Source organism: Anopheles stephensi, chromosome 3 (genome assembly GCF_013141755.1).
Source record: "Anopheles stephensi strain Indian chromosome 3, UCI_ANSTEP_V1.0, whole genome shotgun sequence".
Taxonomy (NCBI): Eukaryota; Metazoa; Arthropoda; class Insecta; order Diptera; family Culicidae; genus Anopheles; species Anopheles stephensi.
Window position 1 is genome coordinate 50,529,280 of NC_050203.1, and position 14,647 is coordinate 50,543,926.

The 14,647-nt window shown below is 43.3% G+C and overlaps 1 protein-coding gene across 3 annotated transcripts in view; it reads right to left on the minus strand.

Annotated features, from left to right (window-relative positions):
- Window positions 1-141: 141 nt before the first annotated feature.
- The window catches only part of LOC118514571 (glucose-6-phosphate 1-epimerase), a 49,769-nt gene continuing 35,263 nt past the window's right edge, over window positions 142-14,647 (minus strand). For all 3 annotated transcript variants that reach the window (XM_036061571.1, XM_036061572.1, XM_036061570.1), the window contains exons 4-8: window positions 3,280-3,338; window positions 3,035-3,191; window positions 2,781-2,961; window positions 2,399-2,707; window positions 142-2,334 (exon numbers count right to left, since the gene is read on the minus strand). In XM_036061571.1, the coding sequence (XP_035917464.1) occupies window positions 2,326-2,334; window positions 2,399-2,707; window positions 2,781-2,961; window positions 3,035-3,191; window positions 3,280-3,338 (715 nt within the window). In that variant the 3' untranslated portion in view covers window positions 142-2,325. The remainder of the gene's footprint in view (window positions 2,335-2,398; window positions 2,708-2,780; window positions 2,962-3,034; window positions 3,192-3,279; window positions 3,339-14,647) is intronic.

Below are 14,647 nucleotides of genomic sequence, written 5' to 3' on the forward strand. Positions count from 1 at the left end.
ACAAGATCTCAAATTGATTGGCACACATTATTTCTTATTATTATACATCTTTTAGAAACAGCAATTTATTTTCACTTCACTTCGTTTTTCCACAACACAAAAACCATCTCCAAATGATAAGACTACGAAACCACAAATTTAATATCTCCCCATCTTAATTTTATTTAACACATAATTGAACATTAGCGCCACGTGGCGACATGCATTTTTAGTAGCAAAACGAAAAATACCAACTTAAACATTCATATTTAACATGAGCTTGTTACTAAAACAGAAAGGAAAAACCATACCGAAAGTGTGAAGAACGATTGCGATAGCTTTTGTGACACAGATCGACAACAACGTTTGATAGACGATCTTTCTTTTGATGGACAGACGCCTTCTTCAAATGAGTGGGTTAGCCTTTAAAAAACACCCATCTTTATGTACAAATAGAGGGCCATTCGTATACATAACTTGGATTTTATGGTAAGTTCGGCTACCATTCCTATACGCTGTTCTCTGTTGTTCGCAAAACTCTGAAATCGAAACATGGCAAGCTGAGAGAAATTTGCAACCAAAAAAGATGTAATTGAACAACATTTTTAAAATTTTCTTATTGACACCAGCTCTGTGTGGCTTTCGTTGTGTGCTTTCGTGTCAGACACTAGAAAAAAAAGGTCAAACGTAAACCAATATTACATAGTTTTCACACCAAATTAACACTTTATAACACCACATTTTCTTGCTTTTTTCCACACTTTGTGTTGTTGCGCATTTTATTTCCTCACGTACAAAATTGACGACTGGTCGATGGTACAACTACTGAACCATCTCGGCTTTCGCTTGGCGATTTTTGTTTAACCTTGTGCGCCAGCCAACTCTATTTTACACTTACTTACGACCGTTTTAAGAACAACATGCGGGAAAATAAGTGTCCCAACACCTCAGGACATCGATCGGTAACACGTGGTTTCAATCAAGGCGCATTAGTAAGAGAAGAACAATCATTTGTGCGGAAATTTAGGAAACACAGTTACTAAATTCAACGGAAACGCTCGCATGATCGTAAAATGGTTGAAACTAAACAGGAAAATTGTTAAACCTAACTACTAATATTCCGCTATCTCCGTCGAATCTCCCGTTTTTCATTTAGTTTACAGAACTTTTTGTTTTTGACCTTTGCGTTCTCGTTTGTTCGCACAGTTTGTCATTTGATTTCAATTTTAACTTCCTAATTACATCGATGCAGCTGTACTTCTTAACTACTGTCTCTCTGTACACCTCGTCGAGTGTAACGGGCCATTCGCCGTTAAAACATTCGTCGACCAAGGACTTGGCTTTACTGTTCAATTCCTATTAACACTAGTAGTTTTTTTTCGCCCATAATTCAAATCGTTCTTCCTGCTGCCCGGCTCTAACTACGATCATTCGTATTTATCGCTAGTTTTTGATTACTCTTTTCATAGATTATTGGTTAAAAGTTAAACAAAAAGGACGAAACACACCTACCACACACTGTCCAGTTCATTCGATTCAAGTGCAGACCGAGATTGGCACGAGCCCATCTCTCCTCCATCCGAAACGCTAACATCCTTATTAACAAATACGATTATTATTGGTATGCAAAATTAAAGTTAACTAATAAAATAAGATTAAGAAAAGTATAAAAAAAACCCTTTCATTGACACTTTCTTGAGCAAAATCCCAGACCACTTTGGTTGGTGATTCGTTCCCGATCGACTGTTGGCATCTGGCGAGAGGGACTCGGCTCAGAGCAACTGGCGACCAGGATCAACGATCCACAGCCATTGGCCTAATCGGCAAATTGGATGCAATTTGCACGCAAAAAGAAGCACAACCCTAAGCGCATTTGCAGCACGCACAGCGATGGTACGGATTCTAGTTGGAGTTGAGCGAACACAGCTCGCAGTTCGTTTGCGGACCGCACAGTCCGCCACAGGACGGTGGCATTTTGAACGCCAACACTCCAGCCGTCTGGAAGTTGGCATAGTTGTTCCAGCAGGCGGCAGCAGCCGCCGCAGCCGCTGGCACCTGCCACAGCGCGGCAGCGTTCGTGGCCAGCTGCTGTTGCTGTTGTTGAAGCTGCTGTTGTTGCTGCTGTTGCTGCTGTTGTTGCTGCTGCTGCTGTTGCTGCTGCTGCTGCTGCTGTTGGCTAGTAGTTTGTTGTTGGTTTTGTTGAGACGGCTGTTGCTGTGGCTGCTGTTGTTGCTGTTGCTGCTGCTGCTGCTGCTGTTGCTGCTGTTGTTGCTGTTGCTGATTCTTTTTGGATTTTGCTCGGGAGGAACCTTTACTGCGGGTCACAGTACCTCCCGGGGTTTCTACTCACATAACCTACAAGATGGAAGAAGAGTAACAGTTTAGTGGACAATTACTACGCAGAGTCAAGCACACGAACCTGAAGTATTTGTGATGCCTCAAACGCGGTGCCGGGCAGAAGAATGACCGGTGTCGAAACGTGGCCCGCCTCGACGCAGATCATGTTCGGGTACTCGTCATCGCCAAAGTCTTGACACTCGCGGGCCTTCTCCATCCACGGGTTCCACACGACCGTGTCGGGCAAGTTGTACTTCTGCAGCCGCATCTTACGCCCAGACACTACGTTCGTGATCACGTGTTCCTGGGGCGTGTGCTGGTAGATCCGATCCGTCCATTCGTTGATTGTCACCGCGTCCCGACCCTCCTGATAGATCGCTCCGTCCCGTGTCTACAAAAAACCACAGGAACATTTTACTCTAAATGCACACCTTACCACCACCAATTGCTCGGATGGTCCTTACCTTATCGACGAATGTGCACCCGTGAAGACCCGTGATCTGACACCGACGGACGTCTGGCACCTTCAGGTAGGTGTGCAGCAGCAGATTAAACGAGAACGTCATGTCTTTGCTCGGATTGTACACGCCAACGTGAAAGTGTAGCTCTTTCTCGCGTAGAATCAATCGGTACGTGATACGGAATCTGCAAATGCAACAAGAACCCGATAGAGCACATTATTCACGATTTCAAACACTCTCCCCCAAAGATTCCTTACGGATAGTTCCACATCGAGCGGGTGATTTCGTTGTCCATGAGGCTAAAGACTGCTTCCACGTCTCCACTCGGCAACCGTTCCGGGGCACGCTCGAGTGTCCACCGTACTACGCGCCCAAACCCATGCTGCGGACCAAAGTTCCATGGGCCGAATTGAGCTGTTGGAACGAAATATCCGAAAAAATGCGTTTAAACATCACCGCAGCAAGCTTCATCGATAATTGTACGAGCGAGCGTATAACTTACGAAAAACGAACGGTATGCCACCCCGGATTGCCTTCTTCCCATCAAAAACGGCTAGTTTGCTGCAAGAAAAAAGGAGAGAAAACATATTATTAACATTCCATTCTATCACATAAGAAATAGAGTCTGTTATTAATGAGTGATTTATGGAGAATATGCAATCTCTAAGAAGCTATTAAAAGAGCTATTTAAATGCGTCGGGATCATGAAAGCTGAGGCATCCAACAGTTTAGCATACTTTCCGCGCTTCCGTTCAAATTACGTGGTATCGAAATAGGTGTACTTGGAGAGTTGTATTTACCGCTCACTTCTTAGTTTCCTTGGCTTACAAGCAAATCAGTCAATTCTTCGTTTCAACCTGCTAGAGTTGCGTTTGCTAACCTGAGGCCTGTTCTATCAGTAGCATAAAAAATGGTTGAAAAATCGGTTAACGAATGGAAGAAATGGGCAAAAGATCAACGAGAGTCTGTTTTCTGTACCAGCAGCTAGACAGTTGGAGAGTTGATTTTTTAGCCTCTAGAGAGTTCAGAGAACGGAGAGTTATTCAACTCAGCATTCGTTTCTATCCAGGGCGCTTTTAAGTTTTTCGTTTAGCCTTTATTATAAATGGGGCGATTTGGTAGCAGAGGTGATATGGCGCCGGTCTTCATACGGCAGAACCGAGGTTCAAATCCTATCCGGAAAGCCTTCCCGTAAGCAGGTGTAGAATTAAATATAAAGTTACGGGTGAAAACAAGTCATAGAAAGAAGAAAGAACCTCTCGTGGTAGTAGCGCTCAGGAAGAAGAAGAAGTTTAAATAAAAATTTAAAAAACATTTTAAATTATGTTTGAAAATAGAATTGAAATGGAGTTTGGAATGGAAAATAGAATTGATGGCAATTTTATAAATTAAACCTTTGCCAACAACGCATTGCTCCAGTGTGATCAAGCTTTATTGCAAGCAGGACTTTACTTAAAATATGTCTAAATATGGTTTAGATTCGATTTGAAATATATAAGTGAACTCTCGCGTCGTACCGTAGCGATCACGCCCCACAGCAAACATTCAAATAAATTGCAATAAAGAAACGTACCCATCCGGTACTATCGTAAGGAGATCGTTTTTGGTCTCCGTCGATCTGGGTTTTTTAAAATGTCGATTGAAACGCACTTCCCGTTTTTATTGAATGAAAGGCAAAAAAGAAAGCTGAACCTGAACGTTCTCATTCTCCATTCATCCATTTTACAATGACATTTTAAAGGGAACCGCAACGGGCTCCGATCCGATCAATGGCGAATCGTTGAATGAAATTGTCAAGCTTATCAATTAAACGATGCCGCTGTCTGGTCAGCTGTCACCCATTCATCTGTGGGCCAGTCGGTGAAGACCTTGCACAACAACTAAATTACCATCGTATCCTTACCGGAAATGTGTGTGCATACGCGAGACAGAGAGAGAGAGTAGCGTATGCGCTACACGCGAGGCGCATCTTGAAGATTCATTCATCAAAACGGCACACGATCACCTGTTGCTTTTTTGCATCCGATCGGCGATCGACTAGATCGACGGCATCTGCTTACGATGGTGAAATCACCGGAAGTGATAACGATGCGTACGTTCGATACGTTGTAAGCCGGCTGAGATGCTTTCGATAGGCAATTATTACAACGATCCCATCAGCTGCTACCGGTAGCAGCACCCGGTAGTGTAAGGTGGCTTCCAACTGTCAGTAAGCAGCGACAACTACATCAACCGTCGTCTGTGAGCCTCTTTTTTATTTCGTTAATTTGGTCAAAGATGTTATTTAGGCGACAAATTCAACGATCGCTGGCTCAAATTGCAAAGACTCTTCCCATTGAAAAGATGTATCGTTCTAATAAAGCCTCCACGATCATCCCGCTCGATCACACGTCATGCTCAAATAATAGCTTCTGGAGTATGGTGAAGTATATTAACACTCACTGCCAGACTGGGCACACGCGCTTCCACAGAGTCATTTTGATGAAATTAGCATACGATGCGCGTGTCCATGTACACGAACTACACGATGAGTACCATTTCCCTCGAACGATCAATCTGCCCAGAAGTACGCACAGCATTCGATCGCAAGCTTTAGGCCTCTACGTACGTGGATCCCTCTGTCTTTCTTGCTCTGTTAACGAACATCCCCGAATTACGCGGTACGATGACGTCTTGGAAGCGCCACTGAACGGCCGGCCAACTTTGTATCCCCCGGGAGCGCCACAGATGGTCAGAACCAAACGATGACAGACCTTTTCCGCCACCTTTTTTTTCGTTGCTCCTCACACATACACACATCCACTTTGCCCCTCTCTCGCTCTCTACCACGTAAAGTGTAATTGTTCGTATGGTAATGAACGGTCCAGGATGGTTAATTACTTTTTTCAGCAATCAATTATCGAGTTACCGTTTAACGCGTACCGAGCGTTGTTTGACGCCTGTAGGATCGGCGACCACTCAGCGGCCCTTCATCGCAGCTTCTCATTCTCTTTGTTCCGGTCGATTTTTTTTCCCCGGTTTGGTTTGGTGTGTCTGTTTCAGTTGGAGTTGGAGAGCTTTTTGCAGCTCCCTGCTTCTAAAGACCCATCATCTCAGAACCCGTGTGGCTTCCATAACTATACACTTTGTGGCGTGTGGAGGTGCCCGTTAGAGCCGAAAGGTGAGGAAAAGAGAGTTTGAAGGGGAGGTGAAAACTCCCCCCTCCCCCCCGGCACCGTTCGATCGTGATCTTAATGTATGTGTATTTTTTTAGTTCATTAATTTTGTCGGGGGCCCCCACAGCCTGCTGGGGGCTCATCAGGCGACGATCGTCATTTTAGAGGGCACCCATGGTGTGGATGGTAATTTGATTTTTTTTCTTTGCTTGACGTTGTATGTGCCAGAATACGATTTTTTGTGGATAGATTTTCTTTACGTACGCCGGTACGGCTGGTGCAAAATTAACGACGAGGAACAGATCCTCCGGACGTTCATGAATTTCCAATGCTTACCGTTAGGCAGTGCAATGGCGCACATTCAATTGTAGTAGGGAGGGTAGCCGATGGTAGAAAATTATAATAAAACTGACCTCGCATGAGTTGTTCCGACGCACAAAGAACAAATTTTGGTCAGCGACGCGATATTTGGAAAAAGTGCAAGGCGAGCATATGTCAAATTCGAATATTTAAATTATACAAGCTATATATTTGAACTTTAAAATCAACCTATTATTCGCGCTGAAAAATGAAAAATATTCAACCATTTTATGTTGAAAAGATTCTACAAATCTGGAGCTAAATTGCAGGTCGATTTACACAGAACATAATTTTCCATCAGTTTATAGTCAAGCTGCTGCATCAACGAAATCTACCAAGATTGCATCGAACAACAAACCCAACAGACCTTATCTGGACGCTACCAAAGTGACTATTTGAAGACGAATACGTGTACCTAACATACACCGGTTAAACGTTACCCCCCTTCCATCTGATGATGTTTTTATCATTCGAAAAAGAAAACACATTAACAGCCGACACAATTAACTCCATTTTAACTGTGAAGCTAACTAGAAACCGCCAAAAAAAAGAAACAAACACTCAAACACTTTGCATATAACCACCACAACGACGGCATGCGGTAAATGGGAATGGAAGATAAATTCAAACTCATCGTTCGCTTAAGATTGGGCTCGAGTAGTAGGGCTGGTCACCCGGGACTCGGGCTGGAAGTCTTCAAGAAACGGGAGGTTCCGGCTGTTTGAAAGCAACTTCATACAACTGTCCTGTCCCGTTTATGTACGTTTAATGAATTTAGTCAGCTAGTAAAAAATTGCAAAAGGCCCTCATCATGTATGGTTGGGGATTGGGTACAACTGTTTAAAATATCTGTACAAAAAACAACAACGAAACCGGTACTCATTATCTAACCAAACAAAAAACAACATTAGCTGCAAAGTGTCCGGTCACAATAACGGAACGAGACTCGTCCCCCTTTTAACTGTCGTTGGCGAAGGTACGAAGACGATCGTTTTGAGGCATTTTAAATGTACACCACTCTAGGTGTTGGGTCCTACCTTTTTGGGCCGGACGCAAACCATTGCTATGATAGCGACTAAAACATTCGTTCGTTTGGAATTATTTTACGCAACTAGCTCCATAAATGTATCAAAATTCTGAAAAAGGTTTTGTGTTTTATGTTGCACAGGAATTTGGCCAAATTTCTTACTGATCTCGAATTCTGAAGATTTGAGGTGGAAAGTTGTGATCAGTTAGGGAAAACTTACATCTGGGCTATGGCACTTTGCAATTATGTGTGTTTAAGGAAAATGCTATTTTAGATTTACAGCGTTCTTGAGAAGAACTAAAAATGTGGCAAAACGGCGGAACCCTGTAAATCGGAACTCTCGGAAACCCTGTAAATTCATTCGAATATGTATGAAGGCATGTGGTGTTGTAAACAGTCAAATTTTACAGTTAAACATTTTCTTGACCAAGCTTTCGGCAGAAGGTCTATAGTTGATTGCAAAATTCCACAGCCCAGTAACAAATTTCCCTTACATTAATGCAATTTTGCACAACGGAATTGCAATATTCCACTGTTTAGTTACAACATTTGACAATGCTTTGTCAAGCGGTTATACGAAAAATATATAAATAATACATAAAAATAATATATTTGTTCAAGCATTCCAATATATGATTCACAATCCCGTAGAATAAATTTTCAACTCCTTGTAAAAATAATTTGCGAATGGACATATAACAAAAACAATTGCTTCGGAGCTAGGTTATATCAAATTCTCTAATTGTTTGAAACGTGGAACCACCTAGCACAAAAACTGGCCAACAGTTTTCGAACCGAATAATACCAAGAGAATCATGTATTTAAATCATGGATTAGTGTCGGAGGACCCATAAAGCCCTTTATCGAGGAAGAAAACATTGGGCAACACTGTAATTGCTGTGACCAATGTAGAATTTCTCCCACTTGTTCGGGGCTGAGAGCCTAATAATTTTAAACAAAAAAGCGCGTTCTCACGTTTGAAGGGAAACTTTTCTATCTTCATAGTTAGTTGAAGAAGAACTTGTAGTTGCCAAAACGAAGCAGACGTACAAAAACGACGACTTTAAATGGATAACCCATTAAGTTCGATGAGTACAACTTCGCTCACTCTCTGTCTTAAATTCAAACCCTAGAACGAAATAAATGTTTTTTGCGATTGAAACCCACCCAACCCAAAGCATCGCCGGAGCACCGGGACTGGGAGAAAATAAATGAATGGATTTTAAAATTTAACAGTCCTACAGCACTTCACTATAGAATTACATTTTTTTTTTCGACCATGTTCACTCAGTTTTCTTGCGACCTACCACCACACGGACAGAGGAAAGGAAGTCAATTACTCATTTCGATTCCGGTTATAAAATCAACTGCCATTAGTGGTCGTGGAAATAATTCTTCAACGATTTTTTTTCTGCTTTTCGTTTGTGATCCTTTCTCAAGTGTTTTCTTGACAGTATCGCCCCACCACTGCCAGGATGGATGGGGTCCCGTTTTTTTTTTGCTAGCGTAAGTACGTGTGTAGGTACAGTATCGCCGCAATAGGTCTCCGTCTAATGACCATCGTTTAACGGCTCATCACATTGAGCAAATAAAGTCCTACACAGTCAATCACCGTAGGGCCGGGCCCCAATGGGCAGGACCGTGCACTTGAAAACGCAAATTAAATATACCTGGAACATTTTAAAAGATTCTGACCACCATGGGAACAAGCTGGCAAATGATTTCTTAGGAGCTAAATTATACTTGCAAGCTGCAGAGAAACCGACCGATAATCCGATTATAATGTAACATGAAGGAGCCCGTTGAGTTGCATTGTGTAGAAAAAGTGGAGATCTAGTTTTCCTTGGAACTGTAAAGCTCACCGGAAGGAATTGTAGCGTCGACGGGCAGGTACAGCTGATGTGCGAGTTGATGTAAACAATCAAGCTTAACGGAACCAATTACCTTGCCGGCTTAGTTAGTTCATAGTTGGAAACAGCAGCAACCATTACGTTCAGTCGATAGGAAATAATATTTTTCAAGGAAACCTACGACCCTACGCACGATCTCGTGTGAGCATTGCAGGGAGAATAATCAGGACAAGGTTTTTCTCTCGACCGGTCGACGCAGTTCTTGAATCCTGCGAAAGTAGTACTCGCCATAGGTCATATGAAGAACGTATTGACGAGGGTTAGTGGTTCAGTACATGCCTCAATTACATGCGTTCGAGGACAGTGCTAGTGGACGCTGTGCATATTAAGGCAAATAATTCCGACCCGTTAAAGGAGTAAAAAACGAAAGACACAAAATCATTCTTGGGGTTGACTATACAATGAATAGTACAGCAATTTTAACAGTATAATAAATAAGAATAGTTTAAAAAGTAGTACACTAATAGTCAGCCTGATTATAGCCCCTGGTTTTTAGATGCACCGTTGAAATCGTCCAAAACTTCGTCTGACTGGGATCGAAAGTCAGTACCGACAACAGTATTGATGTTGAGTTGCGTGCAAGAGAGCTGACTACTAACCGGTCGTACTACAGCCTGAGGACATTCCTCCACTCAGAATACCTGCCGTAACGGACGAAGCTGGAACTCACATACACCTTTTGAGACATGGACTCTGTCCAAAGCTAATGAAATCGTCTAAGTCACCTTTGAACCGAAGAAGCTCGGAAGAGTTTTTTGACCACGGATAAGGGGAAGGAGCCTATATCACCATCATGCATCGAATTAGACTCTCTAGGCTTCAGCGGGCTGATCAAGTCATGAGAATGACACCAGACAGCTCAGGCTATAAAATCCTTTAAGGACGTCCTCATGAATAGAGAAAGCGTAGTAGACCCAAACTGATATGTAAGATTAGTGGAAGGATGTATTACAATTATGTAACGTACAAAACAAAATCATTTCATATTTATAAAAAGAATTAAATATACTTTACTTTACTTTACTGGGGTCAATTTCAATTTCAAACATCAAAATATGTTTTTGAATAATCATCCTGCTTCGTTGAGCGCTAAAGATTCCAAACGAAGGATCCACTAACCAAATTCCTATTAAAAATATAAGTCTTGTAATCCATGTTTAAGCTGTCATGACCTGATAAGAATCTCTTTGAAATTCAACTTCAAAAATTGCTTTCTGCTTCTATTTTTTTCTCAAAAATCATAATTGACTAAAGCGTATTTGAAATTCAGAAATGCGGCAGGAGGCAAAATAATTAATTCAAAAGAACATGTACAGCTACTGAAGGGAATAACAAAAAATTCTTTGCGTTTTCTCTTCCAAGAGCAAACATAATAATGAATGTGAAGAATATATAATTTGTCTCCTTGTTCAATAACGGTTGTTTTCTTAGAATAAAACTAATAGGCTTTTCGCACAGTAAAGCCTGACACAATTAATTGATTCTTGAAACAATTCAAACATGTTCCTCAACAAATGCTAGGCACTCAAAAGATTCTTTCTAATTTTCATGTTCGAAGAGCATGATTTCCTCACGTGCCAGACTCTCGACTAGCTGGCTGTATGGCGGTAAATCCTTTGCCGTGTGCCAATCCCGCGCGTGTACATATCGCTGTCGGTGAATGGATGGAAATCGGTCTCGATCATCGCCGACGGTGGTTTTTCTTTAAATTCGCCTCTCTGCAACATATCTACCTCGGGGTGTTTTTTTTTTTGTTCTTCTTGCTACTTGTTTCACCGTACCTCGCTCGGATGACCCGTCGAAACGTCAAGTCACTCGTACGCCATAAATTAACCAACGCTAAAACATGTGGTTCTTCTCGGTGAGCGTCCGTGTCGGCGTCTATGGCAATGGTTGCTGGTGGTGTAGATGGTGCCCTCCTCCAGAGCTCACGGTCAATTTCCAACCTCCCAATCCCTCCTCCCTCTCCGCCCCGACACTGTTGCCCTTTTGCCCTGCTCACCCCAGATCCTTCCGGGTTGTCGTCCTGAATGCCGCTTGCGTTATGTTTTTTTTTTTGTTGGTTCTGCTGCTCCGAGTGTGTCGTTGCGCGGGAGCAAGAAATGTTTATGTACGTCTACGAGAACGACCTCCGAGTGGTGGCCATTTGTTTCCCGCCCTTTCTCTCGTATCGTTGTGGCCCGCTACGCTGGTGTTGGAAAGTTGTGCTGGCCCGCCTGCTAGTGTTGGTGTTTGTATAGAAAGTGTGCAGAAAAAGCACGTGGTGAAAAACGCTAATGGCGCATCTCGAACCGGAAAACCTCCACGCAACTGGGGCGGTGGGGAGAGGGAGTTGTGGTGCGCGGCGATGGAGATTGAACGAATCGGAGCGCCACTCTGTCCCACTTTCCGGCAATGGAGGGAAGGGATCGGGTGGGTCGGTCGGAGTGCGCGGCAGCAACAAAAAAACGCCCAACATGACAGCATTTATTTACGACGAGACGGTGGCGAACACGTGCATAAAAACCAAAACAGAGAGAACGACCGATACCGCCGGGAGAGCGCACGAAGCGAGAGAATCGGCGAAAGGGGAAAAACGGTTCGCTTTTTATGCACGCAACAGTCGACCGTGATGACGCCACCAGAACTCCTCGGCTCCCGACTGTTCGTTGCCCCCAGTGGCTCTTGGCAACGTCCCTTCCGGACTGCTATGGCCGACCGCTTCCCGAACGCCCTCTCCCGGAAGGGCGTAGAAAGAGCAAATGCACCAACTCTGTTATATATCTGTTGGGTTCATGTGCGTTGATAAGTTTTTGGGGGAACGTGGTTCACATTGACGTAGATCCGAACTAGTATCCTGAAGATAACTTCTCTGAGATATGGGCTAGGAATTTGCTTAATTTTTCGAGATTAAAGATCTTTTTTGGAGAATTCTGCTCTTAAGAACTAGATAATCAAATGATCAAGATCTAGGTGATCTTTCAGAGAAACTTAAACGTTGAAAGCATCACCAATAGAAGAAAAGCTCTTTTTTCATATGTTAGCATTATTTCATCCTTCAGTTTCAACTTCACTTTAAACTCTAATTGCTTTATTTTCAAATGTTTCATGTTCCAGCAAACTATCAAACATCTGTACCCCAATCACTCTCAAAAAAACCGAACAGAAAAGCGTTCCACAGCGAGCAAGTGGATGAGCATAAAAACACATAGGCATCGATCTGGTGTGCCAGACGCACACCAATGCACAAGGTGAATGGCGCAATTGTGGAGAAAATGAATGTAAAAAGGGCAGCATGAAAAACCAAACAAACTTCAACGCCGGCAGCGCAACGACGCTGTTCGCACACACAGACAGACAGACATGCTCCAAGCTCTCATGGCGTCGGTGGTCAAAGCGTTTTTCATTGCGATTCACACACAGCTTTTCCAACCGTTCCACCGACCGAGGAGAAAAACTGGGGAAAACCCCCCCGCTTCTGTTTGCTTGCTTGTAGTGGTGAGCGAACTGTACCATGCTGCGAATCGGTAGTGAACGGGAGTGAATAAATAGCGATCGAACACGGTGCGAGTGAGTGAGTAGAATGCGAATGATTTAGGTACGGTCGTACGGGCCAGGATGTGATGTGGAACGGTTTTTGTTTGGCTTTCCCTTATCCTTCGCTTTTCTACCTTTTCGGTAAAGGAGCTGATGCGAAGGAAAACTGGGAAAAGTGAGTGTTGAACTAAAAGGATAATATTGTGTTTTATAATAATAAAATTTAAATGATTAATATTCCGGAAAATTAGCTCAACAGTTATGCGGAGCTCTTGTCTCAAACGTAGCTGAAACCTCATGAAAGATAATCATTTGAATAGCAAACGCGAGCGTCTGTAAACAAAAACACATGCCCCAAAATGCGTATGTCTTTCTCACGCTGGGAACGTTTCTCTATCGGGCTCTCCTGCTCTATTTCCCTGAACTCGGCTATTTGTCCTACCACCAGCAGGAGATTAAGGTTTCTTATCCCTATCATGAAACACATTTCCTCTCCATTCTGTGGACGCTCCCCGCATTTTGAGCCTCAGCTGCTTCGAACGAATTTAAACTCGCATTTCAAATTCACAAAAACACCATTCTCAACTGTCATTTTGAAAAACCGATCCTAGCATAACGTTTGCACGACTTTGGGAGTATTGAAAGGATGATGTGAAGGAAAGTTGGAACAAAAACTGAGGAACTGTTCCGCATCCTCTAGAACCACACACATGTGCAAACAGTTTCCAGCACAAATACAGCTAACGGCGCCAGTTCCTCGTTCGACAGGATACGATTGTGGAGCATAAAAAAAAAAACGCAGACGTCGGAAGCTGCCAACTGGGAACTGTCCCAGGCTGCTGCCATTTTGCTGCTTCCAGTTCCAGTTGCTCGTCAGCGTAAAGGATGATACACCGTTGAAAGCAAATGCCCGCTTTGCCCTACTCAAGCCAGCTTCTTTTTCCATCCAGTTTGGCTATAGCTCAACGGAAAAAGGTAGGACAAAATGATCCATCCATTTTTTCGACGCCCGCAGACAAAACGTTAGAGCACCCGCCCTTCTTCGTCTGCAGCTTCACGCGGGCGGGATGATAGTTGAATGCGAAACAGTTCGTGATCTGGCGTGGAACATTCATTGTGTTTTGAATTCCATTTTAAGTTTTTTGCTGTTTTTGCTTTTGGGACAAGAATCTCTCGTGCCTAACGGTATTTTTGTTAAGAATTTTAGAACAATTTTACGAAACTTCCCATTGAACTTGTGACGATCGGATGTTGTTCCAAAGATCACCCTTTATCCAAGTAGTAGTTCAAAGTTAACGACTTCCGCCACGACTTTTTTCGACGGTTTCCGAGAGACACGGTGTCGAAAATGTTTACACAGTAGTTGAAATATTCTCAACCCTGTTGTTCGTCTCATCCTGCTTTGCGGCCGTACGATCAACGTGAATAAAATGACAATCGAAACTGGGTCGCTCGGGTAAACAGGGCGCACCACACACAAACATGCGGCTCCATCGGTCGCTCGGTGTGATGATGCTCGCGCTCGTTTGCATTTGCTGACCTTGAATAGAGTCGGCCTTCCTTCCTCGCCACCACCCTCCCCCTTTCTCACCACCACCGATGTTGATTGTTCGGATCTTTCATGTTTCGGCATTACACTTCGCTTGCCATCCAGCCAGACAGACACCGTATTCCGGTGGTGAGCGATTGTTCTGTTTCGTTCATGCACAACTTCATGCAAAACGACACAAAAGGACGTGCAGCCCGCGTTGGCACAATAAACAAACACTCGATTTCCACGACGCTGCAATGTGCTACCTCCGAAAACCTCGTCCTAAAACCATTCATGTGGGGTTATTGGCTGCGGGAAGAAAGTATTTAAGGTACTGGCGGGTGGGTTTTTCGTTTTCAATTCTTTTCAAT